Source organism: Pan paniscus, chromosome 3 (assembly GCF_029289425.2).
Source record: "Pan paniscus chromosome 3, NHGRI_mPanPan1-v2.0_pri, whole genome shotgun sequence".
NCBI classification, from domain to species: domain Eukaryota; kingdom Metazoa; phylum Chordata; class Mammalia; order Primates; family Hominidae; genus Pan; species Pan paniscus.
The window spans coordinates 147,577,184-147,593,822 of record NC_073252.2 but is presented as its reverse complement, the minus strand read 5'-3'; the positions used below and the strand labels follow the sequence as shown (position 1 = coordinate 147,593,822).

Below are 16,639 nucleotides of genomic sequence, written 5' to 3'. Positions count from 1 at the left end.
ACCCATTCCTACAAAATTACTCGGAAGAATTTAAGACTAGGAGCCATAACAATTTATAAAAAAAAGTGGAAACGAGATTGTTTTCAATGAGGTGGAAAATTATGCTGAGTTTGGTGTCACAGAATAATTTGATTTGAAGTCTTGGAATTTGAAACATACTAATATTTCTCCATGCATAAAAACAGATCCTTATTGTGAAATTTCTAAATGAGAGAATAAGTTTGAGATAATCTCTTGAGAGATTATCACATGGAGAATTTTGCAAATGCTTCTACTTTTCTTCGTTTCTTCCTGGTTTAGATTGCTGTATTTCTTCTCATTTCTTGTCAGGAATTTTCTTTTGCTTGCCCTTTTGAATGCTCTTGCAGAAAGAACCTAAACAGAATTCTTAAATTAGCACATGAATAGAATTATAATTCATATCTGAATGACAAATGTCTTGAACATGCTCCTTTCTTCTTTACACTTTTTCTCTTTTTATACTGACCTGGTAAGCTCCGAAATAGAAAGATGCAAGATGAGGACTCAGAGTAAGACAGGAGACTTGTTGCTTCTGAGCAACTTGGTTTCCTGCAGTGAAGTAGCCACAAAGTTCACTAACTTTTAATGAAGTTAATAGCATCTTAAATATGAATTAATATAATTGAATAAAACTATGAATACATAGAATTAATAGTATGTTATAAATAGAAAAGATATTAAAACATTATAAGGATTTAGAAGCAATTGAAATACATTCTTTTTTACCATTTTTCTTCTGCTAACTCTGATATTATTGGCCCAGAGGGGAAATTCAGGAATAAAAAAAATCTTAGAATAGAGTGGTGACTTGCAGAGGTTTTCTGATTAAGCACATGTTTTGGAACATTAGAACATGTTTGTTCCATGTTTTGTACTTGACAAAGAACACAGGCAGATAATTAAGAGGTTAGTCAAATGTTTTACAGTGGCCCAGGGTCATTCTGTCAGCTTTATGTGGGTGTAAATAATACCACCTCTTCTGAGGAAGTGAAATGAGAGCAGTAGCTTTCTAGAAATGGTTTTCTATTTGTAGTGCAGACCCTCCTCAGTGAACATGTGTTGGTTTTGGCTTCTCGGTATTCTTTAACCTTAGAACTGGTAACAAGATTTCAGTCTGATTTGGAAAAATACTCCTCTACTTGGAGTTCATGCAGTTTGGGTAGGACTGTTATGTCACCTGTCAGCTTCGGGCTTGTGATTCAGGCATAGCCAATGGTATTAGATTATTCTCTTTTTTTGTGTGTGTTTTTTAAATTATACTTTAAGTTTTAGGGTACATGTGCACATTGTGCAGGTTAGTTACATATGTATACATGTGCCATGCTGGTGCGCTGCACCCACTAACTCGTCATCTAGCATTAGATATATCTCCCAATGCTATCCCTCCCCCCTCCCCCCCCACCACAGTCCCCAGAGTGTGATATTCCCCTTCCTGTGTCCATGTGATCTCATTGTTCAATTCCCACCTATGAGTGAGAATATGCGGTGTTTGGTTTTTTGTTCTTGCGATAGTTTACTGAGAATGATGGTTTCCAGTTTCATCCATGTCCCTACAAAGGACATGAACTCATCATTTTTTATGGCTGCATAGTATTCCATGGTGTATATGTGCCACATTTTCTTAATCCAGTCTATCATTGTTGGACATTTGGGTTGGTTCCAAGACTTTGCTATTGTGAATAATGCCGCAATAAACATACGTGTGCATGTGTCTTATTCTCTTGGCCACAGTGATGGGTTGAGTGATGGGGCTTAATCCAACAAGGATGATGTGAGCTTGGAGGTCACAGAAGACACAGTGTGAAATTCTGGAATAAAGCCAACATGGAAGAAAGAGCTGAATGGTGGAGGGAGATGAAGTACTGATGACATTGTTTATATCTCTGAATCAAGCATTGCTGAAGATAAACTTTAGCTGGACTTTCCAGTTTATGTGAATCAGTGAATTCCTCCCTTTTGAGAAGGCAGATAGATGGTTTAGTGTCTCAGAGCATGGGATTTCAACTTCCCAGGCTCAAATCCCAGCTTTATCACTTGGTAGTTTCTTATATTTGTTTCAGATAATTTAGTTTTCTGTTGGTAGTCACTGGAGGTCTAATGGAAACACCTTTCTTTTTTCTTTTTTTTTTTTTTAAGACTGACTTTTGTTCCTGTTGCCCAGGCTAGAGTGCAATGATGCAGTCTTGGGTCACTGCAACCTCCACCTCCTGGGTTCAAGTAATTCTCCTGCCTCAGCCTCCCGAGTAGCTGGGATTACAGGCATGTGCCACCACACCCAGCTAATTTTGTATTTTTAGTAGAGATGGGATTTCACCATGTTGGCCAGGCTGGTCTCGAACTCCTGACCTCAGGTGATCTGCCCACCTCGGCCTCCCAAAGTGCTGGGATTACAGGCATGAGCCACCATGCCTGGCCTGGAAACACCTTTCTTATCCAATCATTCTTGGAAAAATTTCACTTCAGGTGTAAATAGTAGGCTGAATAATGGCCACCCAAAGATATCAGATGATAATTCCTAGAACCTGTAAATGTTTTATTTGGGAAAAAGGTCTTTGCTGATGTGATTAATATAAGAATTTTTGGGTGGGGAGACTATCTTGGATTATCTAGGTTGGCTATAAATACTGTCACAAGTGTCCTTATAAAAGAGAGGCAAAGGGAGATTACAGACAAAAGAGGAAAACACAAAGAGACCATGGAGGCAGGATTCATGTGATGTAACCACACCAGTCTGGCAGTCGCCAGAAGCTGGAAGAGGCAAGGGATGGATTTGTCCCTAGAGGCTATGAAGGAGAGCAGCCCTGCCAGGATCTTGATTCTGGACTGCTGGCCTCCAGAACTGTGAGGAAATCGTTGTTTTAAGTCACAAGCTTCTGGTAATTTGTTTTAATGGGCATATAAAACTAATACAGTATACTTCTGAAAGTACATTTCAATTCTAGACATCATTTTTCTAAAATAATTTCCTTGTCAAAAGGAGTATAGAAGTGTGATCAATAGGCTAATTGTTTCAACTTTCATCTCTTCATTCATGTATTTATTCAGCAGCTATATTAAACTCCTACTTGAACCAGATACTGTGTACCATGGTCTGTGCCCTCATGGAACTTTCAGTTTAGCAGACATTACTTTTCTTCTCTCTTGCTTAAAAAAATACATATTTCAGGGTTTTTGAGGGGAGGGTAGGAATCAGAGTTATGGTAGCACCACCTTTTTCCTTCTGAGTTTGGAACCACTTGAATTGAGAAGTAAGACACAGGAATGGAGCAAATGAAGATCAAATGTTTATTTTATTATGGTGGAAGTTGATTAGAGAATATGGCTTTAAATAAGTGATTCCATGGTTTGTTGATCCTCTCCCAGGATTAAACTTACCCTTCCAGTTGTAGGCAGGAGGGCCTTTTACTCTCACCAAAGCCATGAACCTCTCTGTCTAGCCAGTCTTCTTTGTCTGAACTAAGAGAAAGGGCATAAATATACTCCCCATGAATACAAATTCCTATCATCAGAGGCCACCATGTTACTAACTACTTGTAGGCACCGGGGATTTGCCAATAGCATGAGGTTTACGTACCTTTTGGAGGGTTTAGGAAAGGGACAACCATAAACCGGTTATTAAAGTAATTAAATCTTTTATTGAATGGCACATGCATTGCCTCCTAGCAGTGTTAGGCCCGTTAGGACATTAAAAGTCTATGCCATGAAATACTTTCTGTATCAGTAATTTATATGTAGCCAAGGGACCCATAATTATTTTTGCCATACTCTGTGTAAGTTGGTCAACCTCACCCATTAACATTTGTATTACTTTAACCTTTTTCAGGCTCAATTCTTATTATTAAATGCTAATTAGTAAATCAAGCAAAGTTAACTTTAAACATTTGAGGCTGAACTTATTAAGATTTTAGTTTTCTTTGTGGGATAATAGTGTGCTGAAATTGATGTATATTTATATAAAAGAAGTTAAAATAATGGAATTATATTTTACTAATTTTGAAATGGATTTCTCAGCTATAAAGGGAAAAACAAAGTGTGTTTCTTCTATCCTCTGCTAACCACAACACAGAATAATTCTGTGTCCTCTGGTCACCAAAACGTATGGGAATTTCTTCTCACACACCGAGCAGTTCTCCAGTGGACACCAGCTGGGTGTCTTCCAATTCAATTCAAATCTGACACTATGTACCTGGAGGTAGCATCAGATCCCATAGGTTGAGGGCTTAGTCCTCAAACTGCCCGTCACTTCAGATGCTATTCTCAAGTATGAGCATCTAGAATTTCTCAACAACTGGCTATAAATTGGGGTTTCCACAACTCCCAACTCAGTTTGATGAATTTTCTCAGCTCACAGAATGCAGGGAAACACCTTACCTAAGTTTACCAATTTGTCGATAAAGGATATAATAAAAGATGTAAATGAACAGCCAGATGAAGAGACACATAGAGTGAGGTCTGGATGGGTCCTGAGCTCAGGAGCTGTTGCTGTAAAGTTGGGATGTGCCATCCTCCTGGCACATAGTGTGCTTGCCAACCTGGAAGCTCTCCAAACTCCCATAGTTCAGGGATTTTTGTGGAGGCTTCATCACGTAGGCATGATTGATTATTAACTCAATTTCCAGCCCTTCTCTCCTTTCCAAAGAACCTAAAGGATTTTCTGATGAATTGGTTACTTGGATGTGAGAGGAAGATGACTCCAAGCTTTTGCCTTTATGTACTGTGGATGGGGTTGTCATTTACCAAACTGGGGAAGTCTTTGTGAAGAACAGGTTTGATGGGTATGAACTATTGTTCAGCTTTAGACATACAATAGCAATGGCAGCAGCAGCCCATCTGGAGCGGCTGCTGCAAAGATGCTGGCTGCAGCTGGGCAGGCTTGGCTGGGGCAACGTGCTCCATGGAGCCGCAGGGAACAGAAAACAGGTGTGAGCCCCGCCCCCTTCCACGTTGGAGGATCTTGCCTTCTTTGGCGCAGCTGCAGCTGCCTAGCTGCAACAGCGGACCTGGACATCCCTGCTCTCTTGGGGGCCTGGGAGGCTCCACCTGCCCCCACAGGCTCAGAAATGCCTGTTCCTGCTGGCTGGCCTCTCCCAACTCTCAGTCCTCACTCCAAATTTGGAGCAAAGTTGTGGCCAAGCCCCGGCACTGTCACGACCCAGCCAAGTGTGCACATGCTCAGGGCTGTGCTGACATGCCAGCCTCCTGCCGTCTTGGCCTCCTCTGAACTTTGGCACCAACAAGCATGGGACGGAGGCCAAGGGGGTTGCTGAAGGCAGCTCGGTGTGGGACTGGAGGTACCCCTTGGCATGAACAGCTTGGGTGCTGTGGGTGCTGTAGATGGCAGGTTGATGGCAGCAGGAGGCAGACAGGCTCCTGGGCAGAAAGGGGCAGATCCCAGTGAAGCCTCACCTTCGAGCTGGGGATGGCCAGAAGCCTGGGGCTGGGCTGCCAGTTCTGTGGACTAGAGTGAGAACCTATGGTGCTTTTTCTGGGTCCGCCCATGGCCCACCCATAGACCAATCAGTAAGCACTTTCTCCCCAGGACTCAGCCAGACTTGGACAGAGGACAGGAAGACCTATCTGCAGATAAAAGCCACCCACTACTGGTCTCATCTCCCCTGAGGGCTGCAGAGACATTGATGTTGGGATGACCTGCCTGTGGAGAGGAATCTGCGGAGCTGAGAGGTGAGCAAATGTCTGGCCGACCTGCCTGCAGAAAGAAGCTACCCACTTCGGGTCTCCTGAGAGCTGTACTGTTGCTCAATAAAGCACCTCTTCACCTCACCCTCCAGTTGTCCACATACCTCATTCTTCCTGGACATGGGACAAGAACTCCGGACCCACCAAATGGCAGGACTGAAAGAGCTGTAACACAAACAGGGCTGAAACACGCCCCTTGCTCACCGTGTTGCAGGCCATGAGAAGGAGAGAAGAGGAAAGGAGAGAAGAGGAAAGGAGAGAAGAGCTGCGGTCCTTCAGGGAGCCCAGACCTAGGAGCTCCCCAAGCCAGGACTGTGACACTCTCTTTGGGGCTCTGTGATTCCCGGCATCTCCAAGATTCCAGGGGTTACTATGTTCCCTGGTGGAAGCAGTGGAAGCTGCTTGCAGTATGCCTGGTATAGCTGCAGCCTTGCAGGAGTTGGTGCTGGGAGCTGGCCACCCCTCCACAGCCAGCATTACTGACTGTACACAGTGGCCGAACCCTGTGCTCGCTCGTTCATGCACCCCTTGCCACTCCATGCCTGGCTCACCCTTGGCAGGCATGGGATCTGGGCCAGTAATGTGAGCTGAGCACAGCCTGTCAGGCCAAGCAGGTGGACTTAGCACAGCAGGCCCCAGCAAAACTCAGGCAAAGGCGCCACCAGCCACAGAGGTTTCTGGCTGGTGAAGTGATGCCCCAAGGATCCCATGACAGTAGTCGCTCCTTATCCATGGTTTTGTTTTCTGTGGTTTCACTTTCTGAACTTTTAGTTACGTGAAGTTAACTGTGGTCTGAAAGTATTACATGGGAAGTTCCAGAAATAAACAATTCATAAGTTTTAAATTATACATCCTTCTGAGTAGGGAGATGAAATCTTGCCCCATACCAATTAATCCCACCCAGGATAAGAATCCTCCCTGTCTCCAGCATATCCACACTATATATGTGCCCCATCCATTTAATCACTTAGTAGCTGTCTTGGTTATCAGCTTGGTTGTTGCCATATTGCAGTACTTGTATTCAAGTAACCCTTGCCTTATTTAATAATGGTCCCAAAATGCAAGAGTAGTGATGCTGGCATATTATTATAATTATTCTATTTTATTATTGTTGTTAATCTTTTACTGTGCCTAATGTGTAAATAAATTTTATCATAGGTATGTATGTATGTATAGGAACAAACATGGTACATATAGGATTTGGTACTACCCACAGTTTCAGGCATCCACTAGGGGTCTTCAATGTATCCACCCTCAGATAAGGGAGTACTACTATATAAAGTCTGAAATGTTTGTTAGATATCTAGATGGAGATATTGAATAGAGTTGGATATCTGGATTTGGAGTTCATGGGAAAGGACCAGTATCAGTTATCAACCTGAGATACCTCAGTTTATAGATGGTAGTTAATGCCATGAGGCTATGATATAATCATGGGAAGGAGTTAGAGAAGTCTGAGTAGTAAGCTGTGGAGTAGTTAGATTTTAGGGAAATAAGGAGAAACTAACAAAGAGACTGAGAAGGAGCAGCAAGTGAGGAAGAAAAAACAAAAAATGGGAGACTGAGATGTGCAGGATACTGAGTGAAGATTGTCTTCCCAGGAGCAGAGAGTGTTGGATCTACTGTGTTAGATTCTGCTTACAGATCAAGGAAGACAAAGACTTAAAATTGACATTGGGGTTAGCACTGTGGAGGTCAACGATGACCTTGACACCTAATATTTCAGTAGCGTGATCAATTCAAAAGAGAATTGAGGGAGAGAAATTAGATAAATATGGATAACTATTGCAAATAGTTATGAAGAACACAGAAATTAGGTGACTGTTGGGGGAGGTGAGATCAAGAGAGAGCACTTCTTTTTTCCCCTTATTTAAGATGGGAGAAATGTCAATATATTTTTATACTGATAGAAACAATTAGGAGGAGAGGGAAAATCACCAGTGAAGGAAGAAAAAGGAAGAATTGCTGGAACAGTATCTATAAGAAGATGAGAGTGGATGAGAGCTGTTGTAATATAAGTACAGGGGTTGGCCTTAGATGGGAATGTAAAATATTTTCACCTGTAGTAATGAGAGGGCACATGGAATGTATGGGAACAGATACTCTCAGGACACAGGCTTTAGAAGTTCTCTTCTGATTGCTTCTAGTTTCTCAATGAAATAGGAAGCAAAAAAAGCAGCTGAAAGTAAGGGCAGGGGGAAGTGTTAGAGGTTTAAAGAGAGAAAATATGAAATACAGACGGGAGAGTGAATGGACTGAGAAGTGGAGGATGATTACTGGATAACAGTAATGTCCACTTGGGTTAGTGTTAGTGTTATATGAGACCAGTCATGGTTTTGTTTTCTCCCATCACATTAATTATGCAGAGTACAAACACCACAGGATGGATAGAAAGACATTTAACTAGGGCTTTGTGTTTTCTCAAATAAGATGACAAAATAAGAGGGAGGCAACAAAATCAGCCTGTGAGAGGAGTGTTCATAAGGATTGACCTTGGAATTTAAGCTGCCTAAGGTGTGAAGGTGGCAAGGGAGGCTAAAAAGGTGGTAGTATCAATGAATCACAGGGCCTGGTAGGGGGTCCAACGTTGTTGGTGATAGGGAATAACCCGAAGAAAGGAGAAAGTGGTGATTGGAAAGTGGGATGCTTCAGAATGAGCTCATCAAGCAGCAGTGATGTTTCAAGTAGCCTCTATGTTTTAATATTTTGTTTTAGTAGGACTTCAGTACAAAATCCTATTATCATCTAGATTGTTAATCATCTGATATTAGTTATTTTGCTAGTGAACATTACTATTAGCAAGTCTTGGCTAGCCAGGATCTTTATAAACTTTTTGACATTTTCTCCTGATAAGGCCCCTTATTTGTATCCTGACCTAGGCAGTTAATTTGTACCAGAACATATGAGGGCAAGTTATTTTTCAGGCCAAATATTTTAAAAATAAGAAATGTTCTTTATAGTCCTCTACTCCAGGGACATGGATTTCTTGGAAAGTAGCCTCCTGAGACATGAACAATCTTCCAAAATGACTGGGGGCAGAATTCAATATTCTTATTACCATTCTGGAGAGGTATTAAATACTCCTGAAAAACACCTTCCATCAGATTGGTTTGTCTATGTACTAATCTGTACTCTATGCTAGAAAGTAAGCCTTTAGAAGGCAGAGACCTTACCAGTCTTGTTTGTATTTCCATCCTCAGTGGCTAAATAGGAAAACAGTAGGCTTCTTGAGAATTTTAAATATATTTTATAAATGCTTGTTGCATAATGAAGTGAAGTGAATATATGAGCGTAAGTGTAAATTGCTAGCCAGGTTTAAGCAAGCCAGGTGGTTTTTCAAACTGATCTATGTACCATGGAGTGGGTACTTCTGTTATGCTGATCCCTGAGTTATATCAGAAGACTGTGTGTGTATGTGTGTTGTGTGTGTGTGTGTGTGTGTGTGTGTACATTGACAGTATGACAGTATCTGCGCAGGATAAAGAGATCAATCCTAATCACTGTCCGGTGCAAAACAGCTGTTGCCTGAGCAAGTCAGTGCCCAAGGTAGTTATTAATTTCTCTGGCCTGCATGAATGCTTCCAAAATGATTCTGTCACAGCATGTGTGTTCTGGCATTCCCTCTGAACCCTGGGAATCCTGGAGCCAAGGATCTATTAGTGCCTAAAGTGTGGAATGTGAGACATTGATCATCCCTTCTCTAAGCTGGCATTGCTCTGAAGCAGCCTAAGAACCAGGGGAACAAGTCTGCTGCCAAATCCTTCTGGTTTTGGTCCCATTGCAGTTAATGAATCAAAACATTATTTTAGAGACACTTTATATTTTAAACTATTCCAGAAGCCCAGTGAGTACTCTGAATATACTTAGTGAAGATGGATCAAAAAAGCGTTTTCTATGCTTACTGTAGAGGCATTCACAAAGACATATAACATGCTATCATCACATTTAACAGGTGCTCATAAGTACTACCAATGTGACTGAGTTGATGGTAGTTTCTGCCAAAGTTTCTGGTGTCCAACTATACTCAACTGCTAAGTATGGCCTTTAAGTAGCTTTCAAAAATAGACTGGAATAGCTGGTTGTAGCTCTGTAAGCAAATGACCTTTGCTTTTTTATTTTATGAAAGTTGTGCTTATATCTCTGCAAACTGGTTTTTGGTTTTAAAAACCCAAAAATGCTTCCACTGCTTTATTGAAAGCCAATTTATAGAGAATAGGACAGAGCAGCTAAAAAAAGTTGGCCTGTATTGAGTATCTCCTACTTATCAGTCAGTATATTAAGCCATGCAGTATCAAAATCTTGCAAGATTTGCATATTATTAGTTGGATTTTACAGACAGGAAAACTCAGACTCAGAGACATGCTGAAATTGTCACCAATAAATAGTAAATGGCAGAACCAGGATTTGAATCTGAATTTAGTCTTTCTGAATCTAAAGCTTTCACTCATTTAATTCATACAGTGTGCTACATCCTCTTTCTTGAGTAACTGGGGTATGTGGAGGAATGAGGGTCTCTCAAGTGCCTTGGGAGTATGGAAGTGACTCTTAGTCTTTTTCCAAATTATTGTATAACCTTGAGCAAGTTGCTTTTCTTCTTAGCATCTCAGTATGCCTTATAAAACTGATCTAGCCTTAGCTGCTTGGAAAAACTTTTATTTTCATGAAGAACTATAAGCTTTCAGAAGAAAGGTGGCATTTAAAGTGCCCAACATTATTCTTAGATAATAAATTATCCTATTGCCAGTTATATCCTATAGCAATTGAGTACTTTCCTGCTTCTTCCAAAGATGTCCCCAAGTGTCTGTGTCATTTTCAGCAGGTCCTCACAGATGTGTTCTATGGATGAAGACAAAAAATGCCAGAGAGTGGTTATGGCTAAGTAATTCAGCTCTGATTTCTTGTATGGGTTAGTAGTGAAATATTGGACTACTGCTACTCCCTCCACTTTCCTGTCTGACCAAAGCTACAAAGACCTGATGAATTTCAGAAACCACCAGAAAAGAAATGGCATCTGAGAAGTGTATTGTGCTATAGATTGGAGAGCTCAAGAAATTCCAGGAAACAAATATAGTTTTGCTAGTAAAAATAAATAGAGAGCTAGTGTTATACAGATATTTTAAAGGTTAGAATATTAGCTTTGGGATGAGCTTTGTCAGTCACTTTTTTATTGAGAAAATAGTGACGGTTCCTACGTCTACCTGGAGAGTCTTTCTAACAATACCACATTTATTAATGGGAGCACAGATGGTTTTCTTGAATGGGAGGAGCAACAAGAATATGGGCATGGATTGCCTGTTTCTATAAAGAAGGTGAGGGCATGATTACTTTGCTGGGCCAACAACGATGAATTGTCCAAAATGGCTATAAAGTTTGTTTTGGAGCTCCTAGACAGTTTCTTAGATAAAATTGTTCTGTGAATAGTTAGAAGTGAATAGACACTATACATTTAGAATTCTAGGACCCAATGCTGGGCCTTGGGTTTACAACTTGCAAGGCATTTCTTTGTCTGGCTTTTAAGTGAAGCCTGATTTTAATTTGTACACAGTGCTTTTGCCTTATTTAAGAAAGAAGATAATAACTAGAACCCTAATTTGCTCAGAGCTGCCTCTTACAACTGATTTTATTTACTTATAGGGCATAATTACATTTAGAAAGAGTTTTATGACATCAGCAATAAAATCAAATGAGTGTATAACTTTTCTAGTCATTTATTTCCTACAGATAATTTAATAGTCCAGACATTAAATTTGGATCATTCTTTCCCTTGAAAACAGAATGTTACTCTCAAAGAGTTGATTTTCACTGTTATAAGAGGTTGCACTCCCTTTTTGGTTGGCCTGCAAGCTTTACTTTCGTGAAACTGTAGTGAATTTTATATCTTCCTAGACTTGTTCCTGTGTTAGTTGCCCTGAAGTAAACATTCCTTCCAGGAGAAAATGTTTGCGCTCCTTGCAGGAGCAGCTTCTGTGGCTGGAGAGGATGAGTAACAAGACTTTGCATTTGTGCATCCATGCTGTGAACATAGTCCAGAATGATGGTTTGTTCCTGGATGATAATGGGAGTCTAATTAAATGTGCCACACTTAATAAAATCACTGCATCTACTTAGAAAGAATCTGGGATTTAGGGACTAAAGATCAAACACCAAGGTCTGGTTCTCCTGCTGAAATATCTTGGCCAAATTATTTAATATACTGGATCCTCCATTTCCTATGTTGTTAAGTGCTGATGATAAAAATAACTGCTGACTATATTGCTGTGAGGATCAAATGAGATTTTTGTGTGAAAACATAATATAAACTATAAAATACCAGACACATTAGTGATGACCCCTTGAAAGACTCAAAAGAGTATATATGCTCATACAGAAAAGCAGATGATCCTGTATCAGAGTAAAGCAGGCACAAAGTGCTTTTGTAAAAAGAGAATTTTCTGTGAAATACAGGTGGGTTACATTTTCTCTCTTCCTTTATTTCTCTTCAACCAACAGTTTGTATTTAAACCTTACTTTCATTTGGCAGAGAATCTAACGCTTAGTATGATACATTTACCTGGAGTTTATCTGAAAGCTAATGTTCTAGTTTTATGTGACCATGTTCAAGCTACGTTGATAGCCAAGTACATTATGTGGTTTTAGAGTTTAGTGTTTCTTATGGCTTTAAAAAGTTAATAAAACTTTAACTACTTAATAAACTGCTATGAAACAACTGTGACACATGTTTTTGGCATCAGATATACTGGGAAGTAGGACTTTCTGCGGAAGTGTTTTAATTAGCATTGGGGCCAGGTTCTATCCTCTATTTCACCTTGATTTCTGATTTTGCAATGAGTCACAAAAACTGGTCAGCTTTACAGCCTAGAGCTTTGTAATTGGCTGCAAATGAGTCAGATTCCTGTTCTGTCTGGTTGTTAATACCATTGGCAAGTTTATGTAGATAAACAATAAAAAGAGTGCCAAATTCATTTGAGGACAAACAACATATTATAGTTTGGCAAGCATCCTTTGTCCTTTCATGTAGACTTAGTTTTAGGTATAGAAAAAATATGACTCCTAATGCAAGGTGAGAAAGTATGTCAAGATGTTTGAGATATATTACCTAAAACAAACAGTAGTATACAATGTGAGGAAAGCTAAGAGCTGGTGAGAAATAATCATGTACAAAGAGCTGTTTACCTCACTGGAAAATGATCCTAATCAGGAATTTGCATTTCTTTAAAGCCTTTCTGTTAGTGATAATATCTTTATCCCTATTTCTCAAAAGGCAATTATCACATATAATGGTTTATAATAGAAGTGCTATTGCTCTCCTAGTATTCAGCATGTAAGATTTTTTATTGGTATGCTTGTCTTTTTTTTTCTAAGCACCTGCAATTATATTTACATTCTGACAAAATATAGTAGAGGTGGCACTTAAATCTTCAAGTTCCTGTCTATGATCCTAAGCAATTTTACAGTCTTTTCAGCTTTGTTTTTTTGTAGCAATTTCAAGTGCAATTAGGGATATAAGTATAACTTGTAAAGTTTCCACTAGGAGAATATATTTTATATTTTGGTCCTGGATAACATTACAATAACTTGCTTTACAATTAGTGTAGCAGATCTGGGATCAGCTCAGGATCAGAAGAACCTTAGTAGTAAATCTGTAAGTCTTTAGCTTGAACGTGGGAAACATTCTGACTGTGTGAAGATAAAGAAGAAAGGTGGTGAAGTACTGGCATTTGTCAGAAATGTTGAGTGGATGGCAGAGTGGGTTGTTGATGATAGTGCAGTGAATTATGCAACAGATGACAATTTGTGAGGACTGGAAGAAGGAAGATTGCAAACATCACACAAATTGTCTTCCTGGTTCTAGATGAAAATATAGAACTGTGATTATTCTACCAAGAAAATATAATGAAATACATATGAAATACACTAATTTGCATTCACCTAACAATCATACATTTACTAAGCCTCTCCATAGGGTCTCTGAAGGGTCTGGAATTTCCCCATATTTACAAGCTAAAAAGTTAGTGCTGCCAGTTTCATGGGTATAGGCAGAAGACACAGTCAGGACTCATTAGAGACAAGAACATTATTACTTATAGTACAACATGTAGGCTGAGCTTTCCATCCATGTCAGTTTCCCCCAAGTCCACTGGGAGCAACATAGAGGGCTCAGGTAGATGCTGCATACATAGTAGATTTGTGTTAGAGTTGAGAGATGTGAGCTTGGGGAGTCTATCACTTTTAGAGCAAGCTCGCTCTTTGTCCCAGGGAGAGATGTTACTTCATTCCTCAAGGATGCCCTGAGAAAATGCCTGGATAGAGAGCAAAGAGTGTCCAGAGCCTCACATTCGTGACAGACCCAGTATGATTTCAGGGATGCTCCGGGTCCATGGTGGATAGCCTCTTCCAACACTAAGGAACTCATATCTTGTAAACAATGTGTCTATTGTAACATGCATAACAACTATACACATATATTTGCAGTTTCAAAGCATTATTATTCCCTGTTTTTAGCAAGTGAGGAAGTTGAGGCTCAGTGTATTTGAATAAGAAGCTAAAATCACAAATAAATGACATGGCAGGCACTGCAACATAGCATTCTTAGTTCATAGCCTAATGCTACTACCATTAGCCAGTTTACCTCACTGCTAAAGAATTTTCAAGCCATGTTGGCTCCATGTTTTAGTGAGAGCTTTTCCATTACTTTATTTATTGCTCTCTACATTTCAGGAAATGAGCACTCCTTTCCTGAAGTTGTTCATCTTTGCTGTCTTTTGATTCTGTCAGTCTACTGTGTTCCTACATCTTTTCTTCCTTTAGCCTGGAAAAATCTGTTTATTTCTAAAGGCCTTTCACAAAATTCTAGGAAATAGACTCAAAACAATGAAATTGCCTGTTATCTTAGAACTGTAGAATTGTAGAAATAAAATGTACATTAGACTCACAATTTAACCATTCCACCTTCATTTTAGGAATAAAAAAGAGAAGTCCAGAGAGCCTCAGTGAATTTCCACTCAAGGTCACAGGTCTTATTAGTAGAAAATAGAAGACCAGAACCCATTTTTTTAATATCTAAAATTCAGCATTCTTGTCATTATGCTACGTTATATCATGAAAGAAAAAGAATTAAAGGATATTGGTAGAAGCTTACTACCTTCACATTATATGTTCTCAAGTTTGGTTTAGTAACAATAGGACTTCTGTTTTACATATACAAGATAATACTTAGCTATCAAAATAACAGAATTATAATTCCTTATAAGTCATGAGTTCCAAACTCAAATGCTCTTCTAAGATCAGCAGGTAACATCAATGTGTGAAATAGCTGATGTGATCAATGGAAGGAATGGAGTCTATGGCAATCTAGAGAAAGCACAGCCATCTAGACACACTCTGATTTAACATTTCCTAAATACCACATGCCCCCCAAATCCATGTCTGCCTCTGGCTTTGACCTTCTTGCTGCCATTTTGCAATACCTTACCTGAATAGTGTGGTTTTAAAAGATTTTTTTATATCCTTAAATGTGATTTTTGTCACATAAACTTTCAGAGCTAAATGGGATATTAATTATCAGCTGCTCTAACCCATCATTATGCTGAAATGGAAATAAAGAAGATTCAGTGATATGCTGAAGTCCACAAAGCTAGTTTGTCACACGAATTGTGACTAGAAGTAGATTTGCATACTCCTAGTCCACTGTTTTTTCTACTTTATCTTGAAACTTTTTTTAAAAAGTATATCCTATTTTGCAATGAAAGCAATGGGAAAATTAGATTTGACATGTAGCAGTGTATTTTGTACATGACTTCTGGAGAACCAATTAATAATTACTTATTGAGTACTGTATATTACCAAGTGACATGGGGCGTACAAAGATATAGAATTTTTTTTTTATTTCTGTCTTCTCCAGTTGGGAAGTCAAAACTAATATAGGAGAATAACTAAATGCTACAATCTTTGGCATTGACTTTAAATATAATAAAACTTCAGAAAGAACAGAAAGTATTGGTGACTGAAAGCCTTAACTCTCCATAACCCAACAATTATTTTTAGTAGCATATTTTTAAAACCTTCTTTCATGACCAAAGGAATACTATGATATTTACTAGAAGGTGCCAGTACTAGAATTATGTGTGTGCAGGTATATGTGTGCTAGAGAGATACTGAATTGGAATCTTTGCTATTCATTATTTATGTTAAATTGTAATTTTTGCCTATTGATATCTTAAATATCTCTTTGGGCCTACTTTGACGTTTATGGCAAGTAGGAAAATGGATATAAAAGGTATGCCAACTCAAGTTGTGCTGGAATGGAGAGAGATACTTACCCTCTGATGGAGGTGTTATTAGAAACACCAGTTAAAAAAATAATGCCACAACTATTGCTGTCTATGCCTTTTGACTTATGTTTTCTTTTTACTGGTATTAAAGTTCCGTTTTTGTACCCTGTCATGCTATAGTCAGCCCTACTCTAATAGTTGTATCCTGATAGAAAATTTCACTCCTATGCCTATTGTATTAGGGCTCTCCAGAGCCCTAATTTTTATATATTTTTATAAATATATAAAAAGAAACAGTAGGATATATATGTGTATATATATATATACACATATATATCCTACTGTTTCTTTTTATATATTTATAATATATAAATATATTTTATTTTAATATATTTTTATATATTATACATATTTAATATATGTATATTTACATATATTAAATATATATATTTATATATTTAATATATATTTTATATATTTATAATATGTATAATATAGATATATATGATTTATTATGGGAATTATATCATTAGCATGTGATTATGGAGGCTGAGAAGTCCCACCATATGCTGTTTGCAAGCTGGAGAACCAGGAAAGCTGGTGTTGTAAGTCCAAGTCTGAAGGCCTTAGAACCAGGGGTGTAAGTTCTG

General features: G+C 38.9%; 1 protein-coding gene across 28 annotated transcripts in view; it reads left to right on the top strand.

The window, feature by feature from the left end:
• The window catches only part of IQCM (IQ motif containing M), a 465,249-nt gene that overhangs the window by 94,963 nt on the left and 353,647 nt on the right, over positions 1–16,639 (top strand). For 2 of the 28 annotated variants that reach the window (XM_057302177.1, XM_057302178.1), the window contains one exon: positions 5,561–5,802. The exons of 25 other annotated variants lie outside the window; for them this stretch is intronic. In XM_057302177.1, coding sequence (XP_057158160.1) covers positions 5,561–5,640 — 80 coding nt within the window. In that variant the 3' untranslated portion in view covers positions 5,641–5,802. Of the gene's footprint in view, positions 1–5,560; positions 5,803–16,639 lie in introns of those variants that run through there. One more of the 28 variants, XM_057302176.1, reaches the window with a different exon arrangement.